Raw genomic sequence first — 23302 nt, forward strand, 5'->3', positions numbered from 1 at the left:
CATCATTTCTCTTAGATTCTGCAGGTTTCATATTCCAATTTCATTTGCTTTCAATTCTTTCCATATCAGCCTCGTATTTGCCTGAGCCACACTTCTACCGCAATTTGACTAGCGGGGAATCTGTCCTCGCCTCAGGCCCCTCTCGTGAGCCGCTAGAAACTCTTCTTCCTCTTTCCCCCTCCATATCCAATATCGCCCCCTCAAATATCGCCTCACCAAAATTTGGAATTTTACTATCGGTTCTTACTTGCGACTGATAAAGATCCAACATACAATCGGATTGTTGAGATTGTCTAGACTCATAAATCTGGCCAAGCGGTGAAGCTATATTGCGAGGACTGAACCATCCTCCAACCCTCGTCGTTTTACGGCATCCATCAATATCTGTTACGGGCGGGAGGCCCGGCTGGACTCTGTATTGAACTCCACTCAATTTCCATCATCACCTTTCTCTTGTTTCTTGTCAGCCCCTCTATCCATTGGAAGTTAAACCGTCACAATGGGTGATTACGAACGATTCCAGCAAGGTCTTTACCTTTCCCCAAACCAACAAGATCTCCTGCTCGCCGCTCTATCTTCCAACAACCCCAGCCAAAAGCCTCAAAGTGGCTCTCCCCAAATCAAGTCCTCGCAAAGTCCGGACGAGAATTCCTCAAATGGCCTGAGCGCCCCTCCCTCGGGCGGGTTTGACAATCCTCATGCTGGCAATTTCGGGTTTGGGGATGACGAAAGCCCTTTCTTGGATTTCACCCCGGATGTTGACTTCGATTTCCCCGGTTCCGCCGACCTGATTGGTGACCTACCGGGGTCGGCCGATTATGATATCGGCGAGAAGCGAAAGTCCCTTGACGGGAAGTCGGACATTGAAGGGGAAGATTCTGGAAAGAAGCGTAGGGAAAGCGAGGCCAAGAAGCCTGGTAGGAAGCCACTGACTTCGGAGCCTACTACGGTATGCCACTCTTGCTGCACGCGGAAGTTGCTGGGACTAGAGTCGTGAACTGACGTGATTGAGCAGAAGCGCAAGGCCCAAAACCGGGCTGCCCAGCGAGCCTTCCGCGAACGCAAGGAGAAGCACTTGAAGGATCTGGAGGACTCAGTGGAAAAGCTCCAGAAGACATCGGACATGACAAACCAGGAGAATGGCTTGCTGCGTGCCCAGGTCGAGCGGTTGCAGGTCGAGCTCCGTGAGTACCGAAAGCGCCTTTCCTGGATGGCCTCGGGTTCAGGAAACGCCATCTCGGCGATGAGCTCGAATTCTATTCCGAGTGCCCATTCCAAGGGGGCCTATGGTCTCCAAAACAATGAGTTCCTCTTCGATTTCCCCAAGTTTGGCGATTTGCCTGGTGGTCATCTCTTCAACGGACAAGCCAACAAGAACGACCAATCCAAATCCAATGGCAACATCCCTCAGGCACCTGGTGTCTTGGGTCGTGACAATCTGCACAGTCCTTCGTCTCGATCGAATTCTCTTGTCCAGTCGAACAAATCGAAGTCCAACGGAACTCCTAGCAGCGCTACTTCCGCCAAAGCGCTCTACTCTGGCTTCAAGTCTTCCGCAAATGATACCTCCACTTCGGAGAATTCTCCGTCATCTTCGTCTGACTCGCACCAGAGTCAGATGCTGTCGTCGAATGGGACTTCCCCAGAACCAAGTCTGAACTCTCCTCTAGATGGGCAGTACCGTGAGCTGGGACCAGGCGATTCTTGCGGCGGACATGTCACTACCGATGGCGAGAAATCCTTTTGTGCACAACTTGGTATGGCTTGCGGCAACATCAGAAATCCCATCCCAGCGGTCCGGGATAACAGCAGATCCAAATCCCAGAGTGTTTCAAGCAGCCAACCCACCCCAATTGATGGCCCAACCGAGGGCGAAGATGCTCAAGATCTTGGAATCGATTGGTTGGCTCATCAGAATGGTGGCCAGTTCGATCCAGTGCTCTTTGGTGACTGGCGGGAGCCTCAAGATGCCGTGTTGTCTCAGGATTTCGGCTCTTTCTTCAATGAAGCATTCCCTCTGCCGGACTTGGGTAGCCCCTCCCACAACTTGTCCGAGGTCGCCACCGACGCGGCCCAACCCAAGAAGAGCCTTGTTGCCCAGATTGATAGCAGGCTTGAGGAAGATGAGGTCGTTCCAGGCGAAGACCAGTCGCAGATGCTGTCTTGCACGAAGATCTGGTATGTCCATGCTCACATACATATTCATCAATTTATCTTGCTCCAGATTACTGACTTTATTCTTTTCTCTAGGGATCGTCTTCAATCCATGGAAAGATTCCGCAACGGCGAGATCGATGTTGACAATCTCTGCTCCGAGCTTCGCACCAAGGCACGATGTTCTGAGGGTGGTGTAGTCGTGAACCAGAATGACGTTGACGCCATTATGGGACGAGCCAAGTAGTGGCTTGCTTCCAGGATGCTTACCATCACCGCCGCCCTTGGCACCACTCATACTCGGGCTTAATTCACGATTCACGGACCAACACCAACTCACTGATACTCGCGTTCTTTTGATTTCTACGCATACCCATCATCGATTGTCATTTATAGGAGGAATCCTGCTCGGCGTCATGAATACAACACAGGATAAAAGAGGAAAACTCATGGGAGGGGAGAATTCACATCCGATTCAACGGATATTTTGATTTTGAACACAAGTCTTTTTTTGTCAATCTATGTCCCATTCTTAAGGGGACAACACATTCCTTCTTCTTGTCTCCCCACATTTGACTATCTATCCTCTTTTTTTTTTTTTTTTTTTTTNCATGCTTGTTTTGATTGGCATCATTGAGCTTGGCGCATGGAGGGACACTGTCTCACAATGCCCATGAGATTTTACCAAATAGGGGATGGCATTTCCAATGCCTATTGTACGGAAAGGGAATATGGCGAACTTGATATACTACTTTCCTTTGTAGCTGGGATAGGATGAGTCTGCTTGGGGATGTTCAATGTACTTTTCTATTTGTACACAATCTGTTCCTCAATGGATCTCTACTCTGTCAATCGACTCGTTTCTACTAGTCCAGCTAGGTACGGTAATAAGAAAACTTGTACGCGAGGATAAGCACGGAGTAGCAATCTCGTAGATCGACAAACTCCAACAGAAGCAGAGCTGTAAGGGTATCGATGTGGTCCACAGACATAAAACTAAAGTACAAAGAGAATAGAGGTGAAAGGGTGTATTCTGTTTTTCTTTTTTTTCCGATGGTGTTTTCTGCATCCACTCCTCCCTCTGCAAACAAAAAAAAAAGAACACTGTCTGGAGCTCACCGAAGGACTCACTTCGGAGTCCAGATCAACGCTGCAATTCGCGTTCATGCTCTGTGCCTCCGACCAGACTTGAGAACAAAGAACATAAATATTGAGCGCTATCAGAGTCAAAAAGGCAAAAAGAAGATTTGCAAATGGGACGAGATAAAAAAAAGACACAAAAGAATTAGAGTATCAAGGGTGTAAGATCGAGGCAATGTCGACGGCCGGGGGAAAAATATGAGACAAAGAAATTTCAATGTCACCGATCAGGCGTCACCGGATGCAACAGGCTTGTCGCCTGAGGGGGCAGGAGAGTCATTTGGGCCGCTCTTGAAGCCACCCCGACCTCCGCCACGACCACCACGGCCTCGCTCGCCACTGCCACGGCCTCCGCGACCACGGCCACCGAATCCACCACGGCGACTACCATCGCTGTCACTGGCGCTCTGGTACCCACGCTGAGCGGTTGTGATGCCACCCCGGGTGCTGGACTGCCAAGTTCCAGCATTGCCCACAGCAGCGCGAGTGCTGCGGTCCTCGAAGAACTTGAAGTTGGGCTTACGTTGCTGGCCATGGGGAGTAGGACCAGGCTTCTTCAACTCAATAGGGAGGTGGTCCAAAGCCGCCTTAGCCTCTTCGGCGCCCGAGAATGTCACAACGTGGTTGTACTTGCCGAGCTTTTCGATCTTGGTAATCTTTGATCGGTCCTCCTCGGAGATGAGGTCACGGACAGCCTGTTCGCTTTCAGCACTTGTTACAAAAAGAGCATTTGCGGGCTTCTTTTCGCCACGAGGTGCAGGTGATTCACTTGGCTTTTCATGCGGCGCGGTACCGTTAGTGTCGGCAGCCGCAGTCTTCTCTTCCCCGACGGGCTGAGCAGAGGCGGCAGCAGGTGGCTGCGGGCTAATGGACTTGGGAATCACGGGAACAGGGGAAGCTCTCGGTCCCTTCTGGGCCTGAGGAATGGGTGCACGCGCGGGAGGGGCTTGGCCGAACTGGGGAGCCACGACAGGGGTCCGGGCAGCGCCGGTCGGGGCGGGTGAGGCAGTGGTCGCTGGGAGACCGCTGGATACAGGTTGAGGGGCACCACCTGGCTGGGGTTTTCCAGTGCGGTGGGCGAAGTTGAATCCCTGAGCCCGCATCTCTGTCGCGATGCGTCCACCTTCAACCTCTAGTACGAGATATCCGAACGCGGCATCCGCCAAGTTGAAGTTCCACATATTCTTGAATGCACTCTCGTCAACCTGTCCAGCAGCATTACCAGCGGCAACGGGGCCTCCGAATGGATTACCGCCATTGGCAATGGACGGCATCTTGTGAACAACATCCAGGGCATTCTCTAGGAGAGTCTTCTGTCCATCATTAGAGGAGATGGCTGCCTCAACCTCGATTTTGACCGTCTCCCAGACATCGTTGAATGATGCCTTGGAGGCAGCAAGCTTGCCGCGGTAGTGGTCCAAAGACGGGTTCACGGAGAACTCATTGTACGAGGAACCGTAGCGGAAATGAAGACCGGCCGAAATGGAAAAATCGGCCTTGAGCGTAACAGAAAGCTGGTTCAGCATGCCCTCGCGGGCAGGGGAAGCGTGGGTGACGAAGACACGAGTCTCGGAGGGGTCGTAGACACGATTGGCGGTGTCGATGAGTTCGCCCATCTGCAAAAGTGTTGTCCACATGGTACCTTGGCCGCCGGCAATAGTCGTCTTTCCTTCGCCATTGTCGAAAAGCTTATGCATCACGACGGCACCTCCCAGACCCAGTAGACGGAGCTTCACGCCACCGATATCAAGAAGGCGCGAGTTGGCCTCGTCGATAATGTGAAGTTTATCTACCTTGTACTCACCCGAGCGGAACTTCTCCAACACGCGCACATCTTCACAGGCACCCCAAACTGTATAAACCGGGACATCAAGGGTGATGCGTTTGTCCAGAAGCATGGAGAGCTCGGAGAGGGGCAGTTGCTCGGGCGGGAAGCGCTGCTTAATTGACTGCTGGGGAGATACCTGTGCGATGGACCGTTTCACGTTCTCAGGAAGGAGGGGGGAATATTGTGCCACATGCTTCAATGTTCTGTTCGTAGATCTGGTATTAGCTGACGGTGTCCAGTATATTTCGGTGCCCGGTGAGGCGAATGTGTTGGGCAGCAAACACGCGCCGAGAAGCTTGGGAAGAATACTGACTTGTCTGCAATCCGCTCGAGGGAAGTGTCATCGTAGAAGCCAAAGTCACCGGTGTGAATGATATGGTCGGCGCGGGCCTGCTTCGCAAGCTCGTTAAGAGACTTCAAGTTGCCTGTTTTATAAGTCCAATTAGTACTGTGTCACTTTGCCAGGAGAAACATTGCCAGAGTGTAGTTACCTCGCACGTCCGCAATACACAAGATTCGTGTCGGGCCGCTCTGAATCACACGGCCATTGTTGGGGAGAAGCGGCGTGGCACCGGGGACAGGACCCGCAGCCGCACCATTCGAAATAGGGTAGCCTTGAGCACCGAAGTTGGGGCGGGGCTATAAATGAGAAGAAAGCAATGATATTAGCCAAGCTATCCAAGATCTCAAGATATGGCATTCATCTCGCGCTATTAGAAGCTGGGGTCCGCAAATGCGAGGGGAGGTTAGGTTAGGGAGCCACCTACAGAAGCCATGAGGTTTTTGAATTGAATCGATTTAGATGAGAGGGTATGGAGTGTATGTTGAAGATGAAGGAGAGGAGAAAGAAGGGAAAGGAAGGAAGGGAAAGGATGAAGGTGGTGTCGAGGGGAAAAAGATGTCGAAGATTCACTTTCTCATCGATGAAGCAGCAGGCGTGACATGAAGATTAGGTAAGCCGCCCCTGGCACCTGGGCACCTCAGGTGGGTACCCGGTCTGGCTGGTACAAACAACACTCTTTATATTCATGTATGGGGGCCTTTGCACTGGCTAAATTGATTAAACTTACTGATTTGACGGATTTTACTACGTTGTCTTACTCTCAGTTGTTGCTAGGATAAGGTATTTCCCCCCCCACCTTGCACTGAGATACGTATGATATGTATAGAGTACAATCTTGCTGAGCTCGTTATGGTCTAACAATGGGAGTGAGACGGATTTTCCTTGCCTTACTATGTGGGGAAAAGATATTTTTGTATGATCGGTAAACAACAGATTGATGGAGCTTAGGTCCCATCTCAAGGTACCTGAACTATCAGGTATGCAGCTATCCTACTCTATAGCCCAGGTCTGACCAGTGACACCATGTATCAAAGTTCTTCGATATAACTCCCAGACAGATACTGACTCCTATCCAACATCTGTTTGACGGGCTCTGACACTGGTCCACGCCGACATGATAAAGATTGAATGGATCGAGGACCCTTCAGCGCCAACAACGCAAAATGTCCACCAACAGTCGGACGGGCCCGGCACAAGATAGGAACTCCTGGTTCATTTCCGTGCGCAGAAGTTGCAACATACCGATCAGAGAAAGGCCAGTTGTGTTTTCCGTTGGTCATGAATGACCACAAGTCATCGACGAACTCGTCCCTGGTGCTCGTCTCAAAGGTGCCAGCCAGCCACATATTCCAATCTGATTTGGCCCAGTCCTGACGATTATCGAGAGGGACACCATATTCACCGCGAACAGTTGTGAAAAATCTACCTCCCATTTGATAGGCAGCGTCGGAGAATGTCTCCAGACCCAGCAATACATCAGGGAAGAGATTGTATGGGGTCTTCCAAGTATTTGGCCAGTCAGGATATTCCAGAACAAAATGTGTCTGATCTTTGTCTGTTCCCAGACCTTTCTGAAATAAGATATTTGCATGTTCCTCGCCGACGCGGGAGTAAAACCCATATCCACTCATCTCCCCAAACGCCTTGAGTCCAACTGCGGCCTTGATGGCCAGATTTGTCTCGTTTGCGAGAGGTCCAGCTGCATCATTCGACGATAGCTGATCAGCAATATTGATACTATTGTCCACCAAGTAATCTGCATACTTTTGGAAGACCTCCATGTACTGCAAAGTCCAGTCCAAATCGCCGGTGGCTCGAACATATGCAGCAGCTAAGATAAGCAGGTTTCCGCACTCCTCGATGGGCATTGGCTCTGCTTCCTGGTCATCGTGACCAATAGCATGAGGATACTGAGCGCCAAGGTCATGGATTGTGTATGGCAAATGCCAGCGGCCAGCAGCGAGGTACTTCATCACGGGCTCCAGCAACAGTCGGATGTAATCCGGATCCATGACGTAGTAAATTGGAAAGGCGGGCGTGATAACATCGATGGTGTTGATATTTCCATCACTAGAAAGTTCCTTGATAAAAGCCAAAACCTCACCGGTGTCAAGAGAGTCATTAGGAATAACCAAGTCGATGCCTCCGTATGCTTGTCGGGTCGAAAGAGCTAGGATATCCGCGTACTTGGGACCCCCTGCGGCGGTAGATAAGGCGGACAGCTCCCGATCTAGCTCCAAGGACTCTAGCAATGCGCTGCTGTAGTCATCCAAGAAGAACGAGAGGGCACTCGGTGTGGTCGGGTACTCTGTGCGATAGAAACCTGTGTACTCTTCTCCCAGATAGTTGATGGCGGCTTCTCTCTCGTACCCGACCACGAAGTTCACAGAAAGTCCACCAGTCACTTTACCAAGATTGTGAGCCAGTGCGACAACACTTCCCTCGCCCCAGGCATCATCCTCGCCAGATAGCTCGCCGTCCTTGGCGAATAGGCCTCGTACGTCATTGGGACTTCCTGAGAGGGAGGACAGTTGAGCAAAGCTAGAAGGTCGAGAGGCGAAGATTGCTGAACCCCAAAGAGCCATGTCGTCTGCCTCAGCATACAACGGTGCGTCTTTGACCGTGAGCGAGTAAATGATCAGGCCGTCTTGTTCTTCAAAGTCGCGCTGTGAGCGGCTTTCTCGGCCAGTCCACCTGGCATCAATATCCGAATACACCTGGATACTCTGACCGCGCGCTCCACATACATGTACAGTCAAATAACCTGTTTATTGTCAGTCAATTCGTCAAGTGCACAATCTACTATATTCCACATAACCCACTAAAAGGAAGCGACTGCCGAGCATAGTTCGACGGCGACACCGGTGAGAAAAAGTCCAGCGTAACTGCTACGGTACCAGCCGTGAGATCAAAGATTGAATGCGTAGCAGTAAACTCAGCACGATGCACTGTCGCAGGGCGGATATCGCTTTCCTCCGGGTCTGGCACACCCATCAGACTATATGCCTGACCATTTACACGGACAATCACGGACCAGCCGAGCTCCTGGCCAGCCCAGAATTGGGGTTCGGCAGAGGGTAGCTGCTGTACTCGGTCGCTGGGCATCCATGCCGATAGATACGGGTTGCGCACTGCTAGCGGGTAAGATGGCGGGAGGGCAGGTTCATGTGTTACAGAACTCGACTCCTGACCCAAGTAAAAAGAGAGCACTGATGTGTAGAGGGAGCCTAGTCCCAGTGAGTTTAAATTAAATCGCATGTTGAGATTGTGAGGCCATCCGTGCATGTGTCAAGAGGTTGAAAGTATATGACCAAACGCGCCGGGCGCGTATATTATAGATAGATATATAAACAGCTTAGTAGATGTAAGTATCATATTCAACATTCAAGGGAAGTACATTGTTAAAGTCAGAAGTTGAACATGTACATCACAAACTCCTTGCCGATCTTCCTGCGTCATATTGGGGGGGAAACCCACAGTACTGTATCAACTATGGAGTATGAATAAATTAGCCATACATCATAGCTCTGATCTTAGGCCCATTAGACCCATTTATTTTTGCGTAAGCCTGTGGCTGAATGGCGTCAACAATTAAACTAAGGCTGGGTACCTAACTATGGAATTTTATAAAATTAATCCATCTTCATTTCTGTACATATCTACAACTGAGCCTTTTCAATTCGGCGCCCAATTTCATCGAAATGAATCTGCTTCCCAGACACCAATGCCTCCTGAAGGTACGAACCAATCTCAACGGCCTTGACAGCATTGCTCAACTTCATAGGAAGCGGGGTATTGTCTAAGCAGGCCGCGGTGAAGTCATTAGCCTCCTGGACAAAGGCAGGGCTGAACCGACCCATGAAGTTGTGAGGAATTTCGCGAGTAATACCACCGTTGTGGTATAAGTTGACAAAGTTTCGCTGGGGGTTGCCATTCACTGTCAACTTGCCCTCGGTGCCAATAATCTCAGTGGTGTCCTCCTGACCTGCGGCCATCATGCGCGAGCAGTAATAGTAGGCAATCTTGCCATTCCAGAACTCCACAATTCCCACAGCGTTATCATAGTCGTTGTACTTCTTCAGCTCCGGTTGAACTGCGGTGATACCATGGGCTGAGATGCTCTTGGGAAGGACTTCGTCTCCAAAGAACCACAGACTGAGATCAATGTCGTGCACAGACATGTCGACAAACACGCCGCCGGACCAGGCTGCATATTCGACGTAGAAGCCCGAGGGATCAAACTTGTCACAGGTCTGGCTGCGGATAATGGCAGGCCGTCCGATGAGACCTTGCTCCATCTTGGCGTGGGCATCACGGTATGAATCGTCAAAGCGTCTGGAGAAGCCACACATCACCTTCAGATGGGGCTTCTTCTTAGCAGCCTGGACCACTGCTCTGCACTTTAAACGGATATTCATCAGCAACCATCGTAGTTCCAAGCAGGGAGAAACTCATACCACTTCGACATCGGTAGACAAGGGCTTCTCACAGAGAACGTGCAAGTCTTGCTCAATAGCCTTGATTGTCTCTTCCGCATGCACGGAGGTGGCTGTACCAATAGCAACAGCCTGTAGACCGGGATGCTTGAGCATCTCATCGTAGTTGGTGTACAGAGTCACACCGTGGGGCTCCAAGTTCACTCTCCCCCATGTAATCTCGGCAGGGTCTGGAGTGAATGCCGCAACAAGCTGTGCACGGGGTGTCTTCTGGAGAAAGTTCATAGCATGGAGCTTGCCGACTCGACCAAGGCCAGCCATGCCGACTTGTAGTTTCTGAACTGTCATGGTTTTGGAGGGATTGAACAGGAGAGTTGGGGGTAATTGATATCTTTTTGAACCCTCGGTTTCTTGGGTCTTCGAGGGGGTTTAAATAGTTTAGAAAGAAGCTGTTCAATATGCATCTTGATCAGTATATTGCTGTTGGTCTTAAATCAAGGTAAAAGCCCCCGTTGTTAGGTGTACGGTGAACGGAAAGAATTGCTGGATGCAATGAAAGGGGAAGGTTGCTTAGGCGCTTCCCCGCATTGGTCCCCCGGTTAGACGATTTATGCACCTATACGATGATTTCTGGGGTATTTCGGCTGACTACATAATGCCAAGAGATTCTTTTGTCAGATATTTCACCAATATGATGTGTGGGTCTTGCATACAGCCCTGTGGGGGGATGGAAAGAATTTCCTCCTTACAAATCTCCATCTTAGAAAGCTGCATGTCTCCAAGAAGAAATCGCCTAGTGGCTGGCTGGTGGGTAAGCCAGCATTTAACGTAGATATATGAATATCTCTGCTAATTGATTTGCGCAGCCAACGATGCCGTGGTAAGTCACCGTGGGGTACGGTCCGACGTACAGGGCAAGCTGCTGAAACACAGGCAATTGTACAGTTCGACACCTAAAATGTAAGTATTGCCGGCTAAGAAAGAATGGGTTAGACTGACAAGCATCTTAGGCGACATCAATGGCTTGGGCTGTGAGCACTGTCAACAAGCTGGTGTAGATTGTGACAGATCCAATGTCCGGTTTCGCAATGGTCTCTCATTACCCAAAGAGGCCGAGCTTGCTTTTTCAGAGAGCTACTGGCCCCAGCTACGTGGCAAAGGTAGGCAAGCTAATGATTTTCTATCATACAAATTTAACCATGCGTTCCAGTGCGCTTCCATGACGAAACACCCGAGATCGCTAGCTTGTACTCAACTATACAGGATGGCCAGTCGGCTTTTACCAACGATCGTAGTTGCAGTTTACAAGTCGGGCTGAGAGAGGAGCTTGATACTCCAAGTGGTCTATTGGCACAGCAGCCATATGCAGCTAATGGGGTCGATGAAGCCAATGCCTTGGCCCAATTCCCAGCTTATATTACAGAAAATGCGTCACCATCTTTGTCTTCTCCAAGATCAATACAGTCAATAAAATACCCAAGGCCTTCGCAGCCGCTAAGCGAAAGGGAAGCTATATTGTTGAGGAATTTCGTCGAGAATATGGCGCTCTGGGTGCGTTATTCCCGACAGCCTACCCATCTACAGCCACTAATGAGAACAGGCTGATATCACGGACCCTCAACGTCATTTTGAAACAGAGGTGTCGGCTCGGGCATTGAAGGAACCTGTCTTACGCTATGCAATTTTTGCATTTTCCTCGCGCCATCTTGACCGACAGGACAACACCGATGTAACAGAGGCACTGCAGTATCACAATCGGTGTGTCCAACTACTTATTCCAGCGCTTTCTGGGCCTCGCGAGCACATCACCGAGGATATACTAGCTGCAGTCGCTATACTCCGTCAGCATGAAGAAATGGATGGTCAGTCATCAATAGGGACAAGTAGCATGCGTCAAATAAATGCTCACACATTCCAGGGGAGGACAATCAATTTCACCTCACTGGCACAACTCATATCCTGAATACAGTGTCGACCTTTGGCTCTTCGGGTGGCCTAGGTGAAGCTGCTGCTTGGCTTTGTTTGCGGCAGGATATCTATATCTCGCTCACCAGCCAACGGCCTTTGCGAACCAACCTACAAAGCTTCTACCAGTCAGATGTATTCCAAAGAAATGACGATTTTGCATGGTCAAGCAGAATGGTCTTCCTACTTGCTAATATTCTCCAGGGCGCTTTCACGGACTCCACTATAACACATAGCACAGATCAGATCGAGGAGTGGTATTCCACCAAACCGCATACTTTCGACCCGGTCAGATCAATCCCAAAAGGCCCCGAGCCAGATCAACGACTCCCTGTCATGTGGATGCTGCTACCCGTGCATGGTGAGTATTCCCCATAACATGTGCGCATAGCAGAGTCGAGACTGACATTTGCTCAAATGCTTGACAGTGATTGGAATTCAATACTATCATATTGCCAAGATTGTTTTGGCACTTTCCGAATCTTCGCAGGCATCTTCCACCTATGAGAGTTTGCGGCATTCTCGAACAGTGGAGGTCCGTTCAAATACCAACATCTTTCGGTCGGCGCTCACAAAGGATTTAGAAGAATGTACGCCACCATCTGCTCACGGTCCTCGGATTGGCACATTCCAACGCGAAGGCCGAGAACACGTTATTTACTGCACGTCACAGTTTAGTCGCCTGTGAGTCGCAAGTGTTTGTTTTTTTTTGGTATTGAACTGACTTGACAGGGGGTTGCGTTCTTCGGCATCCCCTGGACCAAAGGGCTGCGGAATCGCTATTGCAATCCATGAATGCAAGGACCGGTTGGAATATGAACTCGCTCATTCTGACATTGCGCGCACAATGGCAAGAGATTGATGAGGATATGAATCAGTAAAGAAAATACGGAAAATAAAGAAGACAAAAGGGTATATCAGAATTCAGCCGATGAAGACCCACAACTAGGGAATTTATTCAGGTCAAAATACCCGACGAAGATGACTTTTCCATGGGAAATATCCTCCAAGAGTCCAGGACTGGTTGTATACCAAAGGGGTGTGTCAAGGGGAAGATCTCAATCTCAGGGGGACTATCGTAGTACGTAGTCGCACCCCACCCCTTTCTCCAGTGAAGTCATTTAAAAGTCACCGTTGTACCTCGTTTTCTTCAGTTATTGCTACATAAACCATTCTCATATTATTCACTGCAAAGTACAGAACAAGAAGTACTCCATATCCTCCGAAACACACCAGCTTCGTTGTGTCTCACCCCCGCAAATTCAACCTCGCGCTAGTGAAAGCGGATCCGCCTTGCATCGGACGTATGCGATAAAGTCGACGCGCGTGATAGGCATCTTGATTTTGTCTTGAATCTTCCTCTTCTCCAACATGAACGCAATCCTCGGGCTACTCCTCGGGCTGGTCCCAGGAAGTCTACTGAAATCCATTTTCTCAAACTCCGACGGATCGAGACACTACTATATACCCATCATGCAAAGCTCATTTTTCCCCATGAGCGCAACCAAAGAGCACAAAAGTACACAGTTTCCACTTTCAATCGAATCCCCGCCTTCTTACAATGATGTGAGCGGCGCCGTTATCATAAATCAAGAGGGCAAACCTCAATTCCTATCACCAGAGGAAGAGGTAGAACGACACCATCGACTACAGCAAGCAGTGCGCGAGAAGATGTTAGGGTTACCACGAACGACAAAGTTCGAATGGCACTGGGGGACATCAGGGATGTCAGAATATACAGCAACTATGAGCGAGGACCCACCACTACCGCTGTATACACCCTGAGAAGATGAGATGAAATGATGTCATTTCAAGTGCAGCTTGAATATGCAGTATTGATGGAGCTTTGGATTCCCTCCTGGTTGCCTGAGCTGAGCCTGTACAAGTGAGCAGGGGACAAACCGCAGTATACCCTATAAAGACTGCAGGAAGAGGGGGAGTTTTGTTTTTGTATGATCATGCACCGATGGTTCGCCTTTTAATTTTATGGTCGTATCCACTATTTGTACAAGATTGCGCGTAAATATATGCAAGTCTAGTTCCGGAACAGTCTCAGGCCACCTTCCTCCCGATCAACATCATCCTCTTCATCGCTGGCACCCTCATCGCCTTCACCGAGCAAACCACTGGCCGTTTTGCCGAGCAGAGAAGCAAAGAACTCATCCCGTGCGCGCGTAGACCAGGAACCACGGTCATCAGGAGCCATGAAGTTCTGAAGCTTTTCATGCACATTGTACTTCATCTTTCGGCCCTTGGAAGCACGGGTATCAATGTCTCGCTTCACCTTATCGTTGCGCATACCGGTGATGGGGTGAATCGGCAAACGAGAGGGCAGCTGGTGCAGGTTGTCAAAGCCACTGGTCATGGAATCGGTTGAGGACATGCGCTGCTCAACAAGATCACGCAAAAGGGACTGGTAGAACGCCCCATCATCGTAGAGAGGTTCTTGTTGATCAGATGTGCGCGAACGCTTGGAGGGTCGTTCTCCAATTTCTGTGGCGACTTGGGCATCGAGGACGGCTGTGATGGTCTGTTGGCGACCGGAGGTAGAACCAAGTAATTTGCCTCTAGCGTTGGGGAGAGATGCAGAAGTGCCGCGAACTTTCGAGGACCACTTGTCGAGAACGGAACGACGGTGCGAAATGGACTCGGACTCCAATTCAGCCATGCGTTCCCATAGCGAGGCAGAGCTGGTAGTAGGCGAGGCGGGGGAGGGTCGCTTGCGTTTTTTGCTGCCTTCTTTGGCGGTAGCATCGGCTAGGGCAGTACGTAACCCTTCGAGAGTCGACCACAACGCCAGCGCAGCTGACTCCGCCGACTTGATTGCTTCCTCGTCAACAACTTCCTCGTCGTCGTTCATCGGGTCCTCTCCATCTGCTTCGTTCTTGGAGCCCAAGACAGCAGCAATACCGTTGATAGAGGTCAATCCGCTCTGAAGCTTCATCCGCGCGTTAAGGAGCGCATCAAAAGTGGTACGTTGTTGCTTGACAGCCTTTCCCTTCGTAGCATCAGCCTTGGCTGCCGAGGAGATTGTCGCAGCAATAGTTTTCTGATCCGTCGCCATTAGTTTCCGGATCTCGTCGCGGTCACCAGACGGTCCGGTTGTGTCGCCATGTCGGGCATCTTGGCGGGTCTTCTTGGAGTGCTTGTGCACTACCTCATCGGCATCCTCACTTTCATCCTCGTCATCCTCTTCGCTCTCTTCTTCGTCGTCATCCTCGCCTCCCTCCGTGTCCTCATCAGAACTCTCCTGGGCAAGGGCATCGTCGCCGCTGGCAAATTCTTCGGAGCCGGACGAGATGTCTGAGTCCTCGTCATCTTCGTCTTCATCACTTTCAGCGCCTAGCGCTGCCCGGCTGACCCGGGCACCATCATATTGTTTCCCCAGGGGGAGGGGGTCATCTTTGCGGAGCTTTGCTTTCCTGTTCAATTTTTAGCGAGTTGTTGATACCAAATACACCTATTTGTACATACCCAACAGTCTGGTAGTGCTCTCTGCCTGTGTTCACTTCTTCTTGATCTTCACCTTCATCATCGCTTGATTGTTGGCCATTATCGATATCCTCGGGATCGAAATCTAAGCGCGAAGTAAGCATTGAATGTCTGGTATCTAATAGAATCTGTTGACAGATTATTCAGGCATACCTTTAGGAGTTGGATCTTCAAAATCAGCAAGCTGATCAGCTAGGGAACGAGCTGCGCGTGGTTTGCCCATGGTGTTTGGTATGGGGAGAGAGGAGAGGCTGGCGAGCAACTTTTTTTTTGTGTTTTTCCGGATAACGGATTATTGCTCCTATCTAGGTTTAGCGCCCGTGGGCGGTATAGGCTCACACGGGCGGTGTACAGCGTGGGAGCTTCAACTACGAAAGGCGGTCTGCCCTTTCATTGGCAGTATCGCAGTGGATATCTTGCACTGCATCTTCTGGAAACTACTTCTGTTGCTCACAGATTATTTGGTCTTGCATTTTTCCTTCTCATCTTCCTTGTTTGGCCTGCCAGTATGTTGGTTTTTCCATCTGCTGCTAATTCCAGGGGCACGAGGTTGTTTTCCACCTGTCGAGCGCTTCGGCATGACAACCCTTTGGTTAGTGGTTATTCTACAGTTTGAAGCTCCGGTGATGGCCTCTTGGCTCACTGATTGATTTCAATAAACATTTTTATTGCTAGCATGGCTATTTTGACTTGTATTGACTAACTCTGAACAGGGACTTCCACGCTCTGGTACCCCGCCAACTTTCCGTTCGCGCCGAGGGTTGCCCGAAAAGCGCAAGATTCGCGATGTCAAGAAAGTTGTTGCGGTATCCTCAGCAAAGGGAGGTGTTGGAAAGTCAACACTAGCAGGTATGTTGGTATTATTTGTTCCTATTCATGTCTCAAACTGGGTGGCCACTGTGCAAGACTTGTGAACCGAAGTGGAACGAACAATCGCTAAAGAGATCTTACCAGTAAATCTCGCACTATCATTTGCACGCCGTGGTATCAAGACTGGAATTCTTGACACTGATATCTTCGGTCCTTCAATCCCTACACTCCTAAATCTCTCCGGCGAACCTCGCCTCGACGAAAGTGAGTCTCGTTTTCTAAGCTCAGGGCCATCGCAGGCATCATCAATATACTTATGAACCTTGCCAGACAACTGCCTCGTCCCTTTAACAAACTATGGCCTCAAATCGATGTCAATGGGTTATCTCCTTCCCCAAACACAAGCCGACAGCACAACAGGCGAACTACCCATGGACACCACACCAATCTCATGGCGCGGATTAATGGTAACCAAAGCCATGCACCAACTCCTCCACTCAGTATCCTGGGGCCCACTAGACGTTCTAATCCTCGATCTACCCCCCGGAACCGGCGACGTGCAACTCACAATCAACCAAGAAGTCATCATCGACGGGGCAGTGATCGTATCGACGCCCCAAGACATCGCACTCCGCGACGCTGTACGCGGAATTGGGATGTTCCAGCGAATGGAAGTTCCCGTGCTCGGAATGGTGCGTAATATGGCCTATTTCGCGTGTCCACAATGCGGGACTCAGACTCGCATATTCTCGCACGGTGATAGCCACCACCACGCACACGGTGAGAACCACGGTGTTGTTGCTGAGTGCAAGCGGCTCGGAGTGGATTTCCTTGGTGACATCCCTCTTGATGCTCGGGTGTGCGAGGATGCTGATCGTGGGATGCCGACTGTTGTTGCGGAGGAGAGTGCTGAGCGCAGTGCGAGACGGGATGCTTTCCTTAGTGTTGCTGAGCAGGTGGCTCGGAAGATTGGTCTTAATTGGCACTGAAGGGTCACTTCATCTTACCTAGACGTATTTATAAACATTGTGTATTATTATATTAGACTTGCATCATCCGGTGGCTGGCTACTGGCTATTTATGTTCTCCAGCATTTGGGTTTCTTCTCGTTTGGGGGTATAGACCGTATTCATTCTCAGAACTACTTCCATCTACAAATGATGTTCGACTGACAGAGGCCTCACAGTTGACTGCCAAAATTGGGTATATCCAACACAAAACACAAACAAAACACAAACAAACGGGCAGTCGCTGCATGGAGCTTCAACAAAAGAGCCAAAAATCGAAGAAAGATTTTGGAAAGATTTGGAATGATAGTCCAAAAAGACACAGATAGTGAGATATGTTCATAAATAGCAATTCTATAAGGCTTACTCGGCGCTTTTGAACCCCTCTCTTTCTGGGATTTCGGGACGGTGTGATAGGGAGTCCCGACCAGCCGCAGAGAACACCGATAGAGTATCTGTAGAGCGACGGCCATTCTCGCCAGCCATAATCGGGGCAATGATACCCCGCGCGCCAATCACAGCTCGGGTGCTAGCGGTATCGGATGCCATGTTCATATAGGCGACGGAATCCTTGTCGCCGCCAACGGTACTGGCAGTGTCTGACAGCATCTCGCTTCGACCGGTGGCTGATCCTGCAGCAGATGATGGCCGGTACCTGCTGTGAGCTAAGGAGAGATCGGATTTCATTGGTAAAGAGCCTGCTGCATGAAAGAGGGCCCTCGTGCTGGCGTTCTCATCTGTGAATTTGTTGTTGTTCACCTCGGGCAATATGAGGATTGGGCCAGTGCTTATCTGCGAGGGAGGTCGAGAGACGGTCTCTGGATCTGTGGACGTGCGTCCAGTAGAAGAATTACAGTTACTGGGCTGTTCCTTTTTATCCGAGCTGACTGCCGTGTAGCCGTTAGACTGCGATTTGTTGTTGGTAAGGTCTTTGTCTGGGACTTTTTCGGTTTTAGGATTCGTTGCCGGTGTGCTGGACCATGCTCCAGCCTGCCCAGCATCAGTGCTGACACGGGTGGAACGTCTGCCCGATTCCTCGGCCCGCTTCTCCATTTCCATTCTGCGCTCGTCATGCCTACTTCCCCAGCCGCTCCACATCATCATGCCGTAGTTCTTCTTGGCATGTCGTTTTGGTAATACGCCAGGAGCAGCTCGCCGGGCGGCCAAGGAGCTCGGGGGAGGACATTCACCATCAAAGTCTTGGAAGCCATGCGCCAGCTCTTTCAGGCGTCGGCTCTGAACCCGAAGTTTCTCCTTTGCGAATCTGATATCCCATTCCTTCTTTGCGTCCAACCACATTCGGATGAGTAATGGATTGATTGCCCCAATTCGGGCAGGGGGAATCTTCAGCACTAGGTAGGAAGAGGGAGGATCTAGCGGGAAGACATGCCCTCGTTTATCGATTCGTTGACGTATCATGTATTGATGGAACGCTGGAAGAGGATCCCCGGCCTTGCCTACAGAGGAAGGCCCAGGTGCGTCAGGCGGACTGTTCAATGCGGTTTGAGGCTCCGGGACATCTTCATCTTCCGAGCTATTTGACGAAGCGGCCGAAAGAGCACTATCATCCACGATTTCGACCTCGCCATTCTGTGCACGGGCCAACGCCCAAGAGCCAAACTGGGAAATAGAACGGAACATATACTTGGCTGGTCGTGTAAAGCTCAGAGTGGGAGCGACATGGCATAAGTTGTCCCAGACCTGAAGTTGTACATAAGTTGGTTCGTACTTGTTCAAGGTCTCCCGAGTGGGATCATTCTCATCGAGATACACGTCACTGGGTGGATATGCTGCTGGGTTGGCTGCTTTGTGGGCGATGTAGAATTGCTCATCACGTAGTGTCTCACCACCACCGCTCAATATTTGTAGAGGAGGCAGGCCACCCAGAGAGGGCTGGAGGACTGGCGAAACGAGAGGGTGGGACATAAGTTGGTTCGTCGTGTACAACTGGATTTGGTCCTTCAATTCGACTGTCTTCCCGTCCAAGACAACGTGGATATTATCGGGTTCGGCATGCAAACTAGCAGGGTTCGGGGCTTGCTGATGGCCAGGGTAGACATGTTCAGCTGGGGGTGGGGTGCTCTCATGGACCGTATAACCGCGGATGGCAGTCTCTTCAGCAGTACTGTTTGGTTGTGGAATAGCCTTTTTGACATCCTCGGCAGTCACTATTGGTTGGCGCGATATTTTTTTCATTTCCAGGATATCATCAGCATTGGGAGGAGGCCAAGCGGGCGAGGGCTTATGGCGGAAGCCATAGGCGGGGATATAATCGCCCGTGTTCTCCTCAATAATACTCGGAAAAGAGTGTGTTAAATCCACCCAGGGCGAGATCAAGATGGCGCCTGCGGGTAAGGGAATGCCCTGGTCTCTCATGATGACCAGCATCGATAGAGCCAGGCCTCCGCCCGCAGAGTCACCAGCCAGAATGATTTCTTTTGGTTCGTAGGACTTTAGCAGCCAGAGGTAAGCCGCCATGCAGTCATGAAGGCCACATGGGAAAGGGAATTGCGGCGCCAGTCGATACTCTGGCGCAAATACACGTCCCTTCAGTTTGCGCGCATGACGCTGCATCATGTACCGATGGGTGTCGACACTTCCGAAGAAATAAGCCCCACCATGAACATATAGCATCACACGGTTACAATGCCCACCGGCCCCCTCCGTTTGATTGTAGTGGTTCCGCATCTCAATCCACTCCCCCTTAAGCTCTTCGGACGGCCCGCGCCATTGCCACCATTTCTCTCCTCCTACTCGTGTGACACCCTTGGGGCCCAGCTGCTTTGTGACAGCATCCGCAGCAGAGGAAAGGAACTCGTCGGGGATTGTGATGGTCTCGGTTCTCACCCAATGTGGGCTTGGGGCCCATTGGCGAGTGAACGCCTGGAGGTCTTCGACGGGGTGTTTAGATGCATAAAATAGGAATTGACGGACAATCTGGATACCCTCATCGTAGGTAACATGAACGGTGGGTTTGTTATGTAACGATTTGCGATGTAGGTACTATAGATCATGCGCTATCAGCCAGACAATCCTAACCCTATGAGGGTGATCCATAAGGGCTTACATGACTGATGAGAGTATGAAGGACAGTGGGAGTCAATGCCACACCTAGTGCGACTGTATGTAATGGCATGATGGATCTGTTCAGAGGGAAGATAGTAGCAGTATGCCAGCTGTCGCAAAATCCAAGGAAACCAAAGAAAATCAAAGCCAATAATGAGATTTAAATGAGATTTAAATGAAAGACAAAAGTGAGATTCCGATCGCAAAATTGGCCGACGTCATTTAAGGAGCGAAAAAGGGGATTGGAAGAAGAAGATCCAATGAGTTGACTCGTTAAAAACCACAGAGACCGAAAATGAACAGGGGGGCGATGATGTCATCGGGGAAATCGATCGGCGGTACGGAGTAGATAATCTGGACATTCCAATGTCAACCTCCGATCTCTTACCCCCCCATACCTACAACATAAGTGACTTCTTAACCTCCATCCCTTTACAAATTGCGTCTCCTCGGTCTTCCAATCCAACTAACAATCACAATATAAACTATCGCAATGATACCAGCAACAACACTAGTTGCAATGACCGCCCCACGCGGTGCTTGCGCAAGCTTGAATCCAAGCCCAACATTGATGACACCCAAAATCATCATCAGCCGTCCAAACCAACGGTGCATGTAAGCAAAAGGTCCTTTCCCACCTGTCTTCCGGAAGAATCGGTGTTGCAGCACTCCCATAGCAGGCTGGAAAAGAACAAGGCATGGTACAATAATCATCCCCAGGATGGTATGGTAAGAATCGATCAATTCAATCTGCCGTGCCAGAGAAATACCAAGTCCAAAGCCTGCGATTACCACGGCCAAAGTGAGGAGCTGAAATGTTCCGTGAATGTTCACCGTCCATTTCGATGGGAAAATGTGAAGTCCGAGCGCGAAAAAAGGGAACATGACCACGAAAGCCAAAACCATGAGCACAGCATGAGCCGTCTTTTTCCTCTTAACTGTCCTTCGGAAGGCCGCAAAGCCCGGATCTTCTTCACTGGAGGAGATGGGCGCTCGGGCCATCTGGGCGAAGGGATTCATTGAGTTGCCGCCCGTCGCTTTTTTCAGGTCAATGGTCGTGACGCCGTGATCATCATGTTGGGTGATAACCTCCGACAAACTAACCGAATTTAAGGACTCTCCATATTTGATGGCCCAAATCCATGGACTTGAGGAGCTGGTCACGGTTTCTGTTCCCCCATTCCATTTCAGGCAGGTATCGCATCGGACATTGGCAGTGATGACCCCGTCGTGCACACCACTGCCATTCAAAATTGTGATCTGGGCGCCCTTGTTATACAACGGTTCAATTTCCCCGATACCCGACCGTGGAGAAACGGTAACAGTGTTGCCAGACGTGTACACGACAAACATATTGGCACCTGCCATTTGCATTCCTTGGCCCAAGGCGAACCACTGCACTTGGCGAGTAGAATTCATCTGGAAATATATGGGTCCTGAGCCCGACTTGGCAGTATTATCGGGGATATTGAAGCTATAGGTGATCTCATCGTGGCCTTGAGGATGAATGCTATGAAGTTGAACTTTAGCCAGGGCAGGAATAGCCCAGAGCCAAGAAAAAATGTGCCGAACCATTGAAAATTTTGAGATTGACTATTCCGATCCAACAAGGGAGTCATCCCAATAAATACCTCCCAGCTCTTTGTTGCACGGTTGACATGCGAATCGGGCTACGTCAGGCCAAGTCTTTGTTGCTGTGGCTTTTGAATTTTCCACATATATTTGGATTGCCTATCAAAAAGTTGACATAGTATCTTACAAGATGCCTATTGGCGTAGCTTAAACTAACTATTTCGTTTTGTCGTTTTATGTCTCAAGCTACTCAAGTCCAAGGTGATACGACTTTGCTGCGCCTGTCAGACCCTGATCAGTGTCGAGTCAGCCGTATCAAAATATCAAGGCTACTGCAATTCCCAATGCGTTCTTATTGGGGGCGAAATATGAATAATCAATCGACAGTCAGACCTGGAAGATACCCCGAGCCCAAGGTCCATAGAGTTCCGGTGTACCTAAGCTTTTAGCGTATCAAACTGATGCAGATTATGGAGAAATAGGGTTATGCATAGTTTCAAGGTTGTTTCTGTGTTTATATGAGGTCCAGGATATTATAATAAAGGGAAAAGAAGACAGTTGTAAAGTCATTTCTTTGACTCTCAAACTCCCTGTCGAAGATGGACATCTTGAATCACAATGAAGAACAAAGCTGGTTTTTGCTCTTGGAACTTCTCTTCATCAACGCCAATGGAATTTGGAAGATGCTACATATTATCACAACTCAAACTACCGGTGAGTACGACTTCATCCTTGTGTCTCCACGGAAGAAAAGACCGAGGTTCATTCCAGAGTCATTCAATCCATCGAGTGTCCCAGGCCTTTCTTTGTAAACCGTAACCCCTGTGACTGTCCTCCTAGTGGCTTTGTCCGAATTACAGAGGAATCAGTAAGCATTACAACAAAGACTATCAACAATCCATCGAAAACTGTGGTTACTCTTAATGACATAAATCTAATTTGGTACTACTATGGTCAGATTGGCCATTGCCAGACTGGCATGGTTGGTATTATCAATCGGCCGTAAGCAGGATAGGCTTGGCTTATTCATTTTTTGTCAGCTGTAATGGCTAGGAACCCCTGGGCTCTTTTCAGCAGACTGCAGAGAATGCAAAATACAGCACTATACCTGCAGTTGTTCAGGGCTGCCCCGAGAGTTCAAGGACGAATCGTCAAGCAGTACGGCCGGCGAATCGGTGAGCGGAACAACTAACTCTGTCTCAAGTCCAACAAATCGGTTAATAAGATGACCACAGCCATGTATGTATAGGTGTGGGTATTATATTATACTGCCTTGGGCTTCTCTTGCATTGTCTCCCTTTCTACGATCTAAAGTTATCAGTGCTGGGGCTGTAACAACTAACATCAGTTCAGATCATAACAGGAAGGTGTTCGCAACTTCCACGTGTCTCTGTATGATAGCTTAGGCCAATTTACTATAAATAAGAGATATCCCAACTTATGCATTTTCGAGAATGTTCCACAATTTGCGGCGGAGTGTCGAAATCAT

General features: G+C 49.8%; 8 protein-coding genes across 8 annotated transcripts; 4 read left to right on the forward strand and 4 right to left on the reverse strand.

Annotated features, from left to right (window-relative positions):
* Nucleotides 1-499: 499 nt before the first annotated feature.
* On the forward strand, nucleotides 500-2401 carry yap1 (putative bZIP transcription factor AP-1/Yap1; the record flags this gene model as incomplete). The annotated part of the gene is made up of 3 exons (XM_016743792.1): nucleotides 500-949; nucleotides 1016-2178; nucleotides 2251-2401. The coding sequence occupies 3 exons, from the start codon at nucleotides 500-502 to the stop codon at nucleotides 2399-2401; spliced, it is 1764 nt and encodes a 587-aa protein (XP_016594684.1).
* A 1120-nt stretch (nucleotides 2402-3521) lies between these two features.
* Nucleotides 3522-8750, reverse strand: PEX2_065220 (uncharacterized protein; the record flags this gene model as incomplete). The annotated part of the gene is made up of 5 exons (XM_016743793.1): nucleotides 3522-5325; nucleotides 5436-5547; nucleotides 5614-5761; nucleotides 6641-8229; nucleotides 8363-8750. The coding sequence occupies 5 exons, from the start codon at nucleotides 8748-8750 to the stop codon at nucleotides 3522-3524; spliced, it is 4041 nt and encodes a 1346-aa protein (XP_016594685.1).
* Nucleotides 8751-9124: 374 nt separating this feature from the next.
* On the reverse strand, nucleotides 9125-10249 carry PEX2_065230 (putative NAD binding Rossmann fold oxidoreductase; the record flags this gene model as incomplete). Its single annotated transcript, XM_016743794.1, has 2 exons — nucleotides 9125-9865; nucleotides 9923-10249. The coding sequence occupies 2 exons, from the start codon at nucleotides 10247-10249 to the stop codon at nucleotides 9125-9127; spliced, it is 1068 nt and encodes a 355-aa protein (XP_016594686.1).
* A 1191-nt stretch (nucleotides 10250-11440) lies between these two features.
* On the forward strand, nucleotides 11441-12728 carry PEX2_065240 (uncharacterized protein; the record flags this gene model as incomplete). The annotated part of the gene is made up of 5 exons (XM_016743795.1): nucleotides 11441-11452; nucleotides 11502-11763; nucleotides 11820-12227; nucleotides 12295-12550; nucleotides 12599-12728. The coding sequence occupies 5 exons, from the start codon at nucleotides 11441-11443 to the stop codon at nucleotides 12726-12728; spliced, it is 1068 nt and encodes a 355-aa protein (XP_016594687.1).
* A 632-nt stretch (nucleotides 12729-13360) lies between these two features.
* On the forward strand, nucleotides 13361-13651 carry PEX2_065250 (uncharacterized protein; the record flags this gene model as incomplete). The annotated part of the gene is made up of 1 exon (XM_016743796.1): nucleotides 13361-13651. The coding sequence occupies one exon, from the start codon at nucleotides 13361-13363 to the stop codon at nucleotides 13649-13651; it is 291 nt and encodes a 96-aa protein (XP_016594688.1).
* A 250-nt stretch (nucleotides 13652-13901) lies between these two features.
* Nucleotides 13902-15581, reverse strand: PEX2_065260 (AATF family protein; the record flags this gene model as incomplete). The annotated part of the gene is made up of 3 exons (XM_016743797.1): nucleotides 13902-15288; nucleotides 15341-15443; nucleotides 15512-15581. The coding sequence occupies 3 exons, from the start codon at nucleotides 15579-15581 to the stop codon at nucleotides 13902-13904; spliced, it is 1560 nt and encodes a 519-aa protein (XP_016594689.1).
* A 285-nt stretch (nucleotides 15582-15866) lies between these two features.
* On the forward strand, nucleotides 15867-17157 carry PEX2_065270 (Mrp/NBP35 family ATP-binding protein; the record flags this gene model as incomplete). Its single annotated transcript, XM_016743798.1, has 4 exons — nucleotides 15867-15950; nucleotides 16072-16207; nucleotides 16280-16432; nucleotides 16499-17157. The coding sequence occupies 4 exons, from the start codon at nucleotides 15867-15869 to the stop codon at nucleotides 17155-17157; spliced, it is 1032 nt and encodes a 343-aa protein (XP_016594690.1).
* A 381-nt stretch (nucleotides 17158-17538) lies between these two features.
* Nucleotides 17539-21816, reverse strand: PEX2_065280 (uncharacterized protein; the record flags this gene model as incomplete). The annotated part of the gene is made up of 2 exons (XM_016743799.1): nucleotides 17539-20178; nucleotides 20713-21816. 2 exons carry the CDS (start codon nucleotides 21814-21816, stop codon nucleotides 17539-17541), a joined length of 3744 nt encoding a protein of 1247 aa, XP_016594691.1.
* Nucleotides 21817-23302: the final 1486 nt, after the last annotated feature.

Source organism: Penicillium expansum (assembly GCF_000769745.1).
Source record: "Penicillium expansum strain MD-8 chromosome Unknown contig211, whole genome shotgun sequence".
In the NCBI taxonomy this organism is placed as follows: Eukaryota; Fungi; Ascomycota; class Eurotiomycetes; order Eurotiales; family Aspergillaceae; genus Penicillium; species Penicillium expansum.